Genomic DNA, 13,872 nt, shown 5'->3' on the forward strand with positions numbered 1-13,872 from the left:
TGCTGCAGAAAAAAGTTTATTTAATGTATTGCTAACAAAGCTAGAATTATGGGAATAAGGTGTTTGCTGTTTTATTATTCCAATTGTGCATGAAGCCAGATAAGGACTTTTCAGGACAGCCGCAGGCTTTACAATAAACTTGTGACAACAGTGAGAAACATACCAGCCATCCCAAAGGTAATGCTGGACACCTTATGCACTCATATACATGATGTCTCTATGGGCAATACCGAGTGTATGCATTTAAATGTAAGGTGCAATACAGAATCAGCACCTTGATTTGGTGAGGGTTTCTTGTATGAAGAAACACTACTGGTGTGAAAGAAGGAATTAATCCCTACCTAGTGTCCCGCTCTTGCAATTGAGTCAGCTTCATAGAATTTTTTGCAGCTCTAAATGCTAAGTGAGGAAGAAGAAAATAAATTCAAGCCAACTTGGGCTTTTTTTTCATCCTGAACTGGGAGCAGAGTTGGAAGAAGGCATCAGTATCAGTAAATAAGTGTGGAAAGTGAAATACCTAACATGTTCTAGAAGAGTTTACTATTCCTGGCACAGCTGAGGTCCTGGCAACTTTGCCAAACACTTCAGGGTAGTGGCATCTTTTGATCTTCTCTAAATGTAGGGTAAAACTGGAAGCTTGCAATTGTCAAAGTGCTAGAATGGTTTAGAATGCCCAGTTGCAAAATAACTTTGAAATCTGAATTCTTAGTCTCATCTCGTATCTTTTCTCTCAGATCTGATTGTACAACAGACTTCTAATAATGGCAAAAATGCTGCTAATGTAATCAAAGGGTCTTGTATAAAGGCTGTGCAGAGGTTTGCTTTAGATTGCTCAGGGAGGGAAGGAAGTACATGGACATTCCTGCTGATGTCCGTGGCAGCCTTGCATAAAGACCAATGAAGACTGTCAAAAAGACAGGTTCCCCAGTGTTGTAAATTGGTGTAGTTCCCTTGATTTCAAGGGAATTACTGATTTACATCTGCTGAGGATCCGGTCTGTATGGCGATAATGTCTGAGACCTATAATAATGGCATTGCAGATATGTGCCGGGGATATGAGAACAGAGTCTGACAACCGTTAGCTGCTCTTGGGAGATGGCACTCATTTGATGTTGAAAACAATATGAAGAGGCAAGTTGGCATTACTCTGGGAGCTGATATTTTGGACACTGTCGTCCAGGTACTACGGTGCTATATGTGTATTTTTGATAGGAACACTGAGTGCAACGAGGCATTAGTACAGCAGTGGATTGAGCTAATTGGCGTAGCAGGATGCCGGTGTCAGAACTGCTTGAACATTTTTCCTCTCCCCGTGGTAGAGGAATGGGAAGGTTGTGGTGTAGCACTTGTCCCTGTTGTAGGTATAGCAGGTTTCAGGTTCATTGCAGGAGGTGCTCTGCTGGGCCTGGTATATCTCACCATCCAGCTCAACTTCTACGGGATCGCATTTTTTGCAGCTGGAAGAGATGGGGAATAGAACAAGTGTTAAGGGTTGTGGTGAAAAGATGCCCCTGGTGAAACCAAAATCCTCCTTGCTTATCTGCAGATGTAGCTAGGCGGGTACTGTGGCCTTTCTAGGTTTTACATAGGAACCCCCAGCCAGATGCTTTTAGTGTTGTCAAACTGCTATTGGCAAGACATCTCCATGATTAATTCCCTTTTTATGTGAATTAATCATGGAGATCACAATTTCTTGGCTTGCAACAGAATGTGAGAACTAGGCTCCGTGGGGAAAACATTCCACTGTGACCCTGCCTCACCTTCTCTGGCCTTCAAGCACATTTTTGAGCTGCTGTGGGCAATGCTGTAGGGGAGGTTAAGTCTTAAGAAATGAAATTAGTAAATAAAACTACTTACAGTTCAGTCATGCGGTAGACAAAAGTGGTTCTGAGTGGGGACATGGGGTCAGAGATGTTCTCTCGAGCCTTCAGGGGGACTCTGCAAAGGAGGCAAGAGAATTGCTCTCATGAAAACTGCTTATTAAACAGGGGGCTACTCTGCTGTGAACAATTCTCAACTTTCAACTTTTCTTCAGGTTATTTCCTTTCTGACCCTTTTTCATAGCAAAGCCCAGAAACTGCAGATCTTGGCCCTTCTGTGCCCTGAAAAGCAACAACCCTCCCCGAGAGGACTGCAGCAATTTCTGAAAGTGCCGCTGTCAGGTGAGAGTGCTGATAATCCTTTTTTTTTTTTTAAACTCTGAGCTGGCAGATGCCTAAGAGACTTGCAGGACATAAACAGAGATGCTTAGTGTTTCTCCTGTTGTGAGCTCTACCAGAACTCCTGCAGCTCTGAGTCTGAACTTGGTCCATGTTTCCAAGACAGACACACACACTTCTGAAAGATTTGTGTGAATAAAGAGGACGCAATCCTACTCTTGAACTGAGATCTGTGTCATAGGATTAACCTTTTTTCATAGTTTAGGTGTTAACTGGTTTTCCCAGCCTATAAAATAGCAGGCTTGCTAACAGATCGATAAATGACTCCAGTGTCACAGGCCCAATTTGGTTTCAGATTAGATCAACTGTAGAAACGTTACACTCTACTTCCCCAGCCTATTTTGTAAAGTTACTACTGGACCGCTTAAAACATGGAGGTGCTTCTTATATCTGAAGGGACAAACACAAGACAGGTTCCCGTAAGCTAGAAAAACACAAAGCAAAAGGGATTATTCCAGGATACGATAGAAAGCAGCCCACAGGAAAAACAGTTCACATCATCAATGCCAGGATGTGGGAAACAATGCAAAGAAAAGGGACCTCCTGTAACACTTCATCTCCTGTTCGCCATCTCCACATAATACTTGTCTGCCACTTACAGGATGCGTATGTTTCTCTCCAGGATTTCTTCACCAGGATTTTCCTTGGAGGGGACGAACTTTGAGGTCACTGTTACACACTGACACTTGTTATTGACCAGCACGTACTCTTGGTCGTCAGAGTCCCATGGATAACCTGCAAGCACAGGATATGCAATCCCAGGGTCAAGAAGAAAAACCTTGAAACCTGCTCTAGCAGTGATGAGAATGCCAAAAAATGCACCATTATGGCATCTCAATTGATAAAAGTCCAGGTTTCAACAGGTACAAATGAGCCCCTTGGCAAAGATGAGTTCAGCTGTCTTCCCTGCTCAGTCTACAGTATGCTTCTGTACGTGGAGGTGATGGGACTGGGAAGGAGAAAACAATGAACCTGTACACTGTGTTGCTGGAGAGAGAGCAGGTTGCAGTGGTTTCTCATGAAATGGGAAGAAAGTCCCCTTGCAAGCCTCGAGCTATACCTGGCAGCAGAAGTGCTGCTTTTACCTTAACTGAGGTTACCCAATTCCTCTATCAGGCACCAGGACTAGCCTAGCAGTCCAAACCCTAGTTTGGATCAGGCCTCTAAATAAATGTCTCTGACCTTTCCAGTGTGACAGATGTGTCAGTTTTCCTTGACTGGTATGTTGTTCTTCAGGTCCCTGAGGGAACAGATGCCAAAAAGAACTGCAGGACCCAGCAAGAAGGCAGCCTGATGACCTGGCAGCGAAAGGTAAGTGGCCCTTACGATGGTTGTGGTTTGCAGGGAAAACTCTAGTCCTGATTTTTCTGGTCTTCTGTTTATACTGAAGTTGAGTTTGGCACCTGAGGAGCCTACTCAAATAGAGAAGAACCAGCTTGGCTGTCTCCTGTACTTTTAGCATGTTATTCAGTATGAAACTTGATCAAAACAGGGTAAAACATGCCATCTGTCACCCAGAGGCTTTTTGGATGTTCCTAGTGGCATGCAATGCCTACTTACTGTGCAAGTAGATGGATTTGAAATAGCTTGTTCTTTGCTAGTTGGTTTTCCCCAACCTAGTGCCTCTGGTCTCTTCACCCATAACAAGCCAGCCTTGCTTTTATATGCACACACAGTCATACCTTTCTTAAGTGGTTGTTTTTAAATCCCTCTGTATTTCTAAACACTGCTAAAATCAAGTTCACAGCCATCACTTTGCAGCATCACTCTTCCTACAGCACCTTCAGCCTGCTTAGAAGTACCAAACCCAGTGATTTTTGTGTGTAAGATGGGGATAGTTTATATCGGGCTCAGATGGACCTCACAGTTCTGGGGACTCGCCTACTTTGCTTGTCCCTTGGTTTAACCATGGAGAGACAGAAGAAACAGGCTAAAAACATCTGTGTCCGTCATGTCTATGGAGGATTTCGGAGTCACTTTGACTTAAAAGCTTTGGCCCCAATAGCTGGATTTCTTTGAGTTATCAAAGCATGGATCTGTAAGGAAGCAGACACGTTGCATAAGCTCATGTCTGCGTGTTTTTATTTCCATGTCCAAAGCTGCTGGGTTTTGTGAATGACAGACCTGTTCCTATAGGGTGGAAGGGATAGCGCTCAAAGCCTGTGGGAGCAATAGCAATGGTGGGATCCAGGAGCAGCACGTGGACTCTGAATTGTACTGTAAGTTTCCTGATTGTTAGCTGCTATTGGCAGCAGCTTAACTGTCACATGAAGCTGTCTGCAAGACCAAACAAGGACAGTATTGATTGGCAGAGCCCCCAAGTATCTAGTCCATACAATGTAATGAAAGTAGCATCCCAGGTTTTCTACCTAAGGCTTCGTAGAGCTTCCTTCCTGCCCCTACAATATGCTGGTCTCATCTGCTTCCATTCCACTGGGTTATTTTCCGAGATCCTTACAGGCCTCATAACTGTGAAAAAGGCACAAAAACTGTGTAAAATGATGCCTCAGAGTGACCCTACAACTGACCTGCTGGTTACAAGTGCTGTTTCTGTGACAACTGGCAGCAAGAACACCTTTTGAAAAAGGTTCACTGTGGAGTTTCTCCATCAGGAAGGAAATTACTTAGCTCCCTTGCTTTGGGCAGTGGAGCAAGCCGCTACAGGCACGTAGGAGACATTGCCCTTTCTACTGCTCTCACGGTTTTCTTTATCCCTCTACAGCATGTGCCCATTGAGCCCTTCAGAGCAAGGGCATTTAGCATTTCTCTGTATAGCGTCCAGCAAAACTGGCCACCTGTACAAATGCCACTGCAAAATGTGCACAGAGAGCGTAAGTCCGGTCACGCTTCGGATCGCAGTGTGCCCCGCCAAGGCAGAAGTACATCATCATATCTGACACACAGACATGGTCATTATTTGGAGTTTAATGGTGCTTGTCTCTTTAGACCCCTCATTCCAATCTCTCTTGCTCTGCATGCTTCCTCTCTGCCAACTCATCATTCAACATGAACATTTCCCTCTGCAACAGAAGCTTACTAGAAAAGCCTCTTTAGTCTCTGCCTCCTTGAGTCTTGGCCTTTCTTTTTTCTTATAGAAAGTCTCTGGCTTCTTGTCCTTCACATAGAGCTTCCTCTGATGTCTATCACTGTATTCTCTGTAATGTTGTATGCAATTCTTTCTAAGCCCTTAATGCAAAGCCAATATTGAAATCAGATCCTATTGGCTTTGGGATTTGTCCCAAAACCTTTGGGAGCAGGCTTTAATTCCTCTTATAAAATTAAATTAATATACTCTTCTATGAATATGCAGGGGGTTTTTGACTGTACACTAAAAAACCTTGTCCTGATTTAATTCCTTGTGTAATACTCTCGGCTTCAGTAACCATAAAAGCTACAGGTACTCCATATGTTTTTTTAAGTAAAATTACAAAGCTGCAAAAAAGTTAGTTCGATCAGCAATACTTCCATGTATCACCCAGTAAAGTCCCTTTGGGGAGAAGGTAGTTAAATACAAAATTTCCTAATGTCCTTTGAAATGTCTGCAGGTCGGATTTTCTGGTGCATGATTTACTGCAATATGGTGTTCCCTCCCTCCTCAGCACTCGTGCAGAGATTATTTTGACAAAATTTCTCATCTTCCAATATTGGGTTGTCCTGTAATACTGTGAAGCCCAATGAAACCCAGCTGCAGGATAGTGAAAGAAGCAAATGCATTCCAAAAATATCTGTTCAACTCTGCAGGTGCAAGTAGCTACTTCATTAAAGCAGGAAGAGCCTTGATTAGACCAAAAATACATTAATTTCAACATAAGTAGTACAAACAGCACTCCTGTGGCTGCATGCAACTCAAATTTTACTTCCCCTCTAAGCTGCTTATGCGTGTGTGTATATATATATCAAGCCATGTGTATGAATGGGGAAAAACAGGCTGGGCTCTGTGTTGAACTGACACAGTATTTCTCAATGTTTTCTGCCTTTTCAGCTAATAGATTATACAGCTGGTCACTCTTCATAGGAAGCAGTACTTTCCAAGGACCTGCCTGGGTAGGCAATAAGATGCCCTTTTGCACAAGTTGGAGGAAATGCAGGGATGCTGTTGCCCATGCTGTTGGGATGGTTATCCTTCAGCATGGATTTCATCCTGTGGACCAGATCCACCATGTGAATGAGGATGACTTTAGACCGTCGTATAGAGATCCAGCATTAGTATAGTCAGTATCTATTACCTGTGAACCACACTGAGGAGTGTGCTGGGATGACAGTCTGATCTCAGTCTAAATCAAGTGTCTCCAAGAAATTCAGTGGAGTTACAAAGATAAACTACAGTTTAATCAGAAGTAAGTTGGCCGTAGCCGTATGACAGGACTACCAGGAAGATTTTTAGAAGCCTTTAAATCTAGCCGGTAAGTCTTGCAAGCTTCTTAGCACTGCAGAAAAGCAAGCATGCATGTTTGCAGTTTGTTGCTTCAGAAACACAATCAAAAATGGCTAATCAAAGTCTTAAATTTGCAGCTAGTCATCACTTTTCTTAGCTTCAAGGCAGCACTTAAAAACACACAGCTCTGTGGTGCAGAAAGACACTGAGGTGTCCAAGCACCACTGAAGCATGACTGCTTGAGCAGGCTTTGAGGTTTGATTTTTTGACTCTTAAAATTATTAATAGCCGATTACACAAAACCCATCACTGATATCTTAAGCACAGTTTTCCATGCTCTTCATTTCTCACCTACCTGCCACAAGGACGAATCCCAAGGAGACAGCCAAGGCCACGCACAGCAACAAAGAGCTCTTCATCCTGCCTTCCCTTCTTTTGAAGAACACGAGTGGAGAGCCTGTGTGTGCCTATAAGGGCGTGCGCAAATGATACAGCTATTGGTTTCCTAAAATAAACAGCCCAGCCGGCTAGCACTGACACTGTGGAAAATGTGGCTGGGGACTGAAACCAGGCATGCTTAATGCACAAAGACCTCTGGCTTTCAAAGGTGAAGGGGGGCAGGGGGTTGCACTATTACTGTGCGTTTTTATTCTGTTCACCAACAAGCAATGAAACTGCTGGGTACAAGGCACTGCAAAATGACCATGGTCCTTAGGGGACATCTTACCATCAGGACCGGTGGCATTCTCCCACCTGGGGGTGACAAGTCTAAGGCAAGAAAGTGTCCAGATAGCCAAGGGGTCACAGCTCTGGCTCCTACTTTTGAGAAATCGGACTTAAAGATCACTTGACTCACATCAAAAAAACACTTCAGCCTTCAAGATCAGAATCCTGTTTGCACCAGATGCTCTGCAAACATTTATTAAGGGCTTGACCTGCCCCCAAAGGCCTTTCAGTCAAAGCAGACAAGATGAGAGAGGGGAGGGGTAGAAGAGGTGTAAAGCAACAGCAGGTCTGTGGCAAAGCTGAACTTTTCGTCCAGCTTTGCCCACTGCACTGACGAGTTCCTTTCCTTATGAATGGAAAAGGGACTCTATGGGCTTTGTGGTATATGAAATGCACTGAGTCAGGTCCTAGGCAAACTCTGAGGTACGGGGTGAGCAGACTTTTCCTGAAGGAGGGGAGTACTGGAGAAGACCTGGAAGGTTTTCTTCTAGGTTTGGGATCACTTGTGTAACTCTGACTGGAGCTGTCTCTGTAGCATATGTATGTGTCTTGCACAGAAAAAGCCACTTTCTAAGGGAAGCCCAGTCTTAATAGCATTTCTTAGCAAGGGCCTCCAAACACCTACATCAGGGGACAAAAGGGGAGGCAGAGCAAAGTATGATGCTGGCAGGCCCATTCTTAGCCAGGGTTATTGCATTAGTGTAATCTGAATTTCTGCTACCTGCAATGCATGTTTCTCTCAATTAACATAGCAGCACATGGTAAATCTCCCTGTGTTCTCCAGCTTTTCCTTATGCAGCAGAGCAGCAGCCCTGTGACCAGATACAGGCTTTCACGCAGCCTGTGCCTCCCTCGGCTCCCTGGGGTTGGTTGTTCTTGCCAGGCTCTCAAGAGGCTAAAGCCATTAGGCAACGCTGCCAGGCATCCCAGGTCCTGAAAGGGCAGCCTGTCACCTTACAGGCTGTCTTCCCTTTCTTCAGACCTAAGAAGACAGACCTAGGTCCCTAACCCTAGAGCTGTTTGAAGACCCCAGAATCTGTCCCCTGAGCTTTTTCTCCTAGTGCAAACATCTCATGCAGCAGTTGCATGATGCAATGAGCTTTTGTGTTGCATCAGCAGTGCTGAGATGCAAGGTTTCCCCTGGGGGAGGTGGCAGGGGATGATGGGTGCGAGCCCAGCTCCTAGTTAGGGCATCAGGTTATGCCATAATTCTTCTTCACAAACCTTGTTTTCTCACTAGGGCTCCATCTTTAGGAGAGCAAAATTTGTTCTTATTTCCTTTCCCCCTCCCCAGAAAGTACTGCCAAAGGAGTTTTATGTGGAGCTCTCTTCTGAAGCAGCAGCAGCAAGGTGTTCCTTATGCCCCATCTTTTGCAGAAGGTTACAAATAAACCTGGCTAACCCTGGGGTGGTAGGGGTGTCTATCTAAAGCACTACTTGTTTCAGTCACCTTTTTTGTAACAAGGTAAGAGATTTGTTAGAAATATACAAGAAAGGGGAATGCAGGCAGCAGAATAAAGCACATGCAAAAAAGGCTGGTTCTGGTCTGTTTTGCCAAACTGCACTGACAAAAATACGGCACTGGTAAAATCCAAGCAGAGGCTTCCATGAGTATTTTCAAACCCAAAGGGAGAGACGGAGCAGAATCATATTCTGTGGTTCTGTTGATTTCGGTGCTTTTCCCTGACTGCCGGTGCTCAGCATATCTGAATTTCAGTTGCTAAATCTACATGTCTGCGTACAGTCCCTTTGGTCTGTATATGGTGGCGAGAGTCTATTTTTAGTCCCATTCGGCCACCTGTACGTCTCTGAGAATTTCTATCTAGATTGCAAGCTCTTTAGAGGAAGATTTGTTTTATGGACTGTTAGTTTTATGGACTATCCCCTTTTTACGGTGTGACACGTTGAATTATCAGAAAATTATCTGGGGAAGCAGGCATTAAAGAACTGTGGCAGTCTGGCAAGGGGCTGGGAAACCGTCACCCCAGGCTTAAATTCTGGGCTGAGTGGGGAGCTAGACTCCCAACCTCACTGCAAGGCAGAGGCTAGCAGAGGAAAAATTGAGAATTCAAAAAGAAATGGGAACCAGCCTTGTAGTCTCGGTCCCCTTGCGCTTGTCCTGTGCCTCCAGTTGGCCCTGGACATGCTGAACTAGGATTTTCCAGGTAAGAAGCTGGGCAGGTGCCTGGATGAAGTGAGGCAAAATAGTTGTGTCTTGGTGCGTCCTTGCTATGCTGGGTGAGGAGTGGAGAGGAGGACAGCCGTACCAGGGCACGGGTTATCTCCAGATAACACGCCACGCACTAGCAGTCTGCCCTATGCCTTTCTTTTCTTCTTATTTCTTACTCAGAAGCAGAGAAACAGGGGGATTAAAACAGACCTGCAGCTGGCCCCGATTATTGTATTGATAGCGGTGATTCCACTGATGCTTACAGCAAAGCAGTGCAGTTTGGCTTGAGCAGTTCCTGATAACTGCATGAACTAACTCACATTAGAGCTCATCTCCGCCTTCACCAGAAGCAGATGACGTTTTCAGCAAGTCCTGACGGAGGTTCAAATGTCTGTAGATGCTATTTCTTTTCTGGTCTTAGAAATTAACCTTGGATTGAGAGACAACACGTCCATTACATTTAAATCACCGAGAGTCCAAGTGGAAGTTGGTCTGTTTTTAAGGCTCTGAATTTTGAAAGGGCAGACTTGAAAAAAATGAGAGTGCTACATTGTGAGGGCAGTTGGATGGAAACCTTCAGGGTCAGGAGAACATTGAAAGCCTGGGCTTCTGTAAGTCGCGCTAGCAGAAGTTATCTGGAATTTTAACCATGCAGAAATTGACTGCAGACTTCTCTGGATGGACTTCACACAAAAAACGGTAGGATTAAGCAGAAAGATTACAAAGCCTGATCAGCAGAGATAGCTGTATCTTAGTGGCCAACTAGTATTAAGTGAGAATTTCCACTGAGGGGTGGCTAACAAATTAAATGAATGCTATGTCTCACTTACCAAAACCTAGTTACTCTTCTTGCTCTCTCATACAGGCCTGTATCCGGGGGAGGTGATACCTGAAAATTGGCACTGACGGATTTGGGAAAAGTGTCTTAGTCTGAAGCAAAACAAACCTTTGGTACAACAGCAAATATGGAAAATTTTGACCCAGAGGTGACTATGCGGAGAAGCTGAGCATGTCAGAAAAAAGGCTCGTAAGTGAGATTGGTCTGCCATCAGATCTACCAGAATCCAAACAAATCGCCAAAAAGTGAGTAAAGTTGTGCACCCCCCCTCTGTTTCAGTAAACTTTAATATTTGCTTGACGTGTCTTTTTCCACAAGAAGGTGGACAGGAGGATTTATAAATAAAACTGCACCTGTCCTGCGGTGAGAAAAAAACACCTGTACTTGTTCTATGCAGAACTCCTCTTGCTGGGACGTGTGGCTGCTTAATTTATGAGGCTCTGGGTTTCTGAGCTCGGACTAAACTGGGATCCAAGGAGCACAGAGGACGGGGAACCGGCAGCAGCGCAGCTTTGCAGCCTGCCTTGGCCTTACAGCCTGAAGGCTGATCCGCAGCCTCTAGGAACGGGCCTGGTTCCTGCCGGGAGATGCCTGTATCCCTGTAAACATGCAATCAGGTGAAGGGCAGGACTCAGGAAAGTTAATGTATGGACCTCAGGTGTGTCCTGGGAGGTTTTCAAATACTTCTTTTCCTCTCTGAAACTTTGGTCTGGTTGGAGGGAACTGAGTAATGAGAAGTTTCGGTTCACAAGGGGACAGATGTCAGGTGTGCTTTCTATCGTGCCTTTTTTTTTTCCCTCTTGTTGTTGTAAGATGACTATACAGATGGCATTTGTATGTGTCTGTGCTTTTAGGTGAAGAAAGATCCCTAAAGGAGGAAAAAAGGCACTCTTTTCTTTCTACGCGGCATTATTCGTTGCCGATACCTGCCATGATCAAAAAAAATCCTTTCTTCGTGGCTGTACACGTCACGCAGCTCCTGACGGGTATTACTCTACTAGAAATCTAACAGTAGAAGTAAACCCGTTTACGCTCCAGACCTGGAGTGATTTCATATATAAATTAGATGCTTAACCGAAAGGGATCAAATCTGAAGTCGCGGCTGCATCCAGAGGGTATCTTTGTGGGCTATTTCCGACGCATACAAACCTCTGCCGGGAGCTAGAAGGGGGCAGCGCTTTCACGGGGACAGCGAAGGCGTCTGCAGAGCGCGCAGCCCCCCCCGCCGTTCCTCTGGCTCCGTTTGCCCCGGCGGGGCAGGCTCTGGCCCCGGCAGGGCGCCGGCACCGAAGCACGGCCGACGAGGCTGCCCGCCCGCAGCGCCCAGAGTTACCTCCCCGCCTAACTCCTGCAAGCAGGCCCCTCCCGGGGGCGGGCGCGGCCGGGACGGGAGCCGGGCGGAGCGGAAGGGGAGCCGGGCGGAGCGGAAGGGGAGCCGGGGCCGGAAGCGGAAGCGCGGCGGGAGAGCCGGAGCGGAGCCATGAGGACCCGCCGCGGTACCGTCCTGCGGCCGCCGCCCGACCCCGCCGAGGCGGAGGATGACGGGGAGGAGACGCCCGGCGGCCAGGCGGGCCCCGAGGCCCTGGCGGAGGAGGAGGACTTCCACGAGGCGCAGTTCCAGGCGGTGATGGCGGCCCTGGAGAGTGGGGAGGAGGCCGGGGACAGCGAGGAGGAGGAGGAGGAGGAAGTGCTGGGGCTGCAGCTGCCTGAGGACGACAGCGAGGAGGAGGAGGAGGAGGATGGACACGGAGAGGAAGAAGAAGAGGAGGAGGAGGAGGTACAGGGGCTGGATCTTTACATGGATCACAGTGCAGAAGAGGATGGAGAAGGTGAGGAGGATGAGGATGGAGAAGGTGAAGAGGAGGAGGAAGATGAGGTTGACGATGAAGATGGGGACCTGTCCATGGAAAGCGACTTGGAGGAGCGCCGTCAGGACACCAAGCTCCCCCATGAGCTCTCCTGGGGTCAACGCAAGCAGCTCTACTATGACACGGACTACGGGAGCGATGCCCAGGCCAAGGGCAAACGTAGCCAGCAAGAGGTCGATGCTGAGGAGGAGGAAGAGGAGCAGGAGGCTCAAGTCATCCAGAGGCGGTTGGTGCAGGACTTAGGGGAAGATGATTACGGGCTGGATGTGATCCAGGGCTATCTGGCTGAGCAGCAGAAAGCCCACGACAGCAAGGGGCAGAAGATTGACAAAGATTTGCAGGCCCTTTCCAAGAAGGAGCAGCTGAAGCTACTGAAGCAGGAGTCCCCTGAGCTCCTGCAGCTGATTGAGGACTTTGAAGTCAAGCTAATGGAGCTCAAGGACGAACTGCACCCGCTGCTGCAAATGGTCAAAAACGGCACTATCCCGCAAGGGAAAGGCAGTCGCTATTTGCAGACCAAGTATCATCTCTACTTGAATTACTGTGCCAATATCAGTTTCTATTTGGTTTTGAAGTCCAAGAGGATGCCGGTTCATAGTCACCCCGTTATTGAACGGCTGGTTGCTTATAGAAATATAATCAATGACTTAGCTGTTATAGATCAAAAGTTATCCTCGCAAGTTCGTATGCTTTTGAAAAACTACTATGATAAGAAGGAAGATAAATTACGGAAGGAGAAGAAGTTTGCGGTGTTTCTCGCACTGGATGTTAAGAAAAACAAACCAAAACGTGCTCCTGCACTTGCTAACAGCCGGGCTACTGCTGATGCACCATCAGATGAGTCGGACTTGGATGAAGAGGCTGCCCTAAAATACTACAAGATGGTGGAGGAGAAGTTGAAACTCAAGAGGAAGAGAACTGAAGACCAAGACACGCTTGAAGAAGCAGCGGTGTTGGAAGGAGAGGATCCAAATAAAAAGAGAGGTGTGACTTATCAGATGATCAAGAACAAAGGCCTCACACCCAGAAGGAAGAAGATTGATCGCAACCCCAGGGTCAAGCATCGGGAGAAGTTTCGACGAGCTAAGATTCGCCGCAAGGGCCAGGTCCGTGAAGTTCGGAGGGAGTTGCACAGATACGCCGGGGAACTGTCTGGCATTCGCGCGGGAGTTAAGAAAAGCAGGAAGCTTCAATGATACTTATTTTTCTCTCTTTCTGAGAGCTGCGAGTAGCGCTACTGAATCCAATAAAAATTTTATAAAAGATAATTGTGGTTTTTATCCTTAAGAAAACTGGGGGCGGGGTGGTATTTGTGTGTTTTCTGAGGGTGCTTTTCAGAAGGTGCCACCTCTAAAAGTGGTACAGGGCCCTTTCTTCACCCGGCCTGTGTGTTAAGGTGTTTTCCTCTATTGCGATGCTGTCGTCTTTCCGTACTGTAAATACTGGCTTCGAGAGGCTGCAGGGGATGCGTCAAGCGAAGGGAATGAAATGGGCCGCGTGGGACTGATGGGGAGATGGGATGGGATGGAAGACCTGCCGAGGGCAGCTGAGGATGGAATTCGTGCAGCTGTCACTGCCTTCTCCTCCTTCTTACTGTCTTGGTCTGGTCCCTCCTTTTTCTGTGTTAAGCTGCAGAATGACATATGTGTGGTTATGGTATTTTCTCCATCAGAACT

General features: G+C 46.6%; 2 protein-coding genes across 2 annotated transcripts; one reads left to right on the top strand and one right to left on the bottom strand.

Annotated features, from left to right (window-relative positions):
* JCHAIN (joining chain of multimeric IgA and IgM) lies at window positions 1-7,141 on the bottom strand. Its single transcript, XM_076337445.1, has 4 exons — window positions 6,950-7,141; window positions 2,819-2,954; window positions 1,858-1,938; window positions 1-1,457 (listed from the first exon to the last, which is right to left on the bottom strand). The coding sequence occupies exons 1-4, from the start codon at window positions 7,011-7,013 to the stop codon at window positions 1,256-1,258; spliced, it is 483 nt and encodes a 160-aa protein (XP_076193560.1). The 5' UTR covers window positions 7,014-7,141; the 3' UTR covers window positions 1-1,255.
* Window positions 7,142-11,791: 4,650 nt separating this feature from the next.
* Window positions 11,792-13,464, top strand: UTP3 (UTP3 small subunit processome component). Its single transcript, XM_076337446.1, has one exon. It carries the CDS (start codon window positions 11,809-11,811, stop codon window positions 13,390-13,392), a length of 1,584 nt encoding a protein of 527 aa, XP_076193561.1. The 5' UTR covers window positions 11,792-11,808; the 3' UTR covers window positions 13,393-13,464.
* The last annotated feature ends 408 nt before the right edge of the window (window positions 13,465-13,872 follow it).

Source organism: Aptenodytes patagonicus, chromosome 4 (assembly GCF_965638725.1).
Source record: "Aptenodytes patagonicus chromosome 4, bAptPat1.pri.cur, whole genome shotgun sequence".
NCBI classification, from domain to species: domain Eukaryota; kingdom Metazoa; phylum Chordata; class Aves; order Sphenisciformes; family Spheniscidae; genus Aptenodytes; species Aptenodytes patagonicus.

Excerpts from the sequence above, each read along its gene's own strand:
- JCHAIN (XM_076337445.1), bottom strand. The coding sequence starts at position 7,013 with ATGAAGAGCTCTTTGTTGCTGTGCGTGGCCTTGGCTGTCTCCTTGGGA. Across the intron at positions 2,955-6,949 it reads GGGATTCGTCCTTGTGGCAG|GTTATCCATGGGACTCTGAC; the intron begins GTAGGTGAGAAA and ends CTGTGCTTGCAG. Across the intron at positions 1,939-2,818 it reads GAGAGAAACATACGCATCCT|AGTCCCCCTGAAGGCTCGAG; the intron begins GTAAGTGGCAGA and ends CCTCCTTTGCAG.
- UTP3 (XM_076337446.1), top strand. The coding sequence starts at position 11,809 with ATGAGGACCCGCCGCGGTACCGTCCTGCGGCCGCCGCCCGACCCCGCC.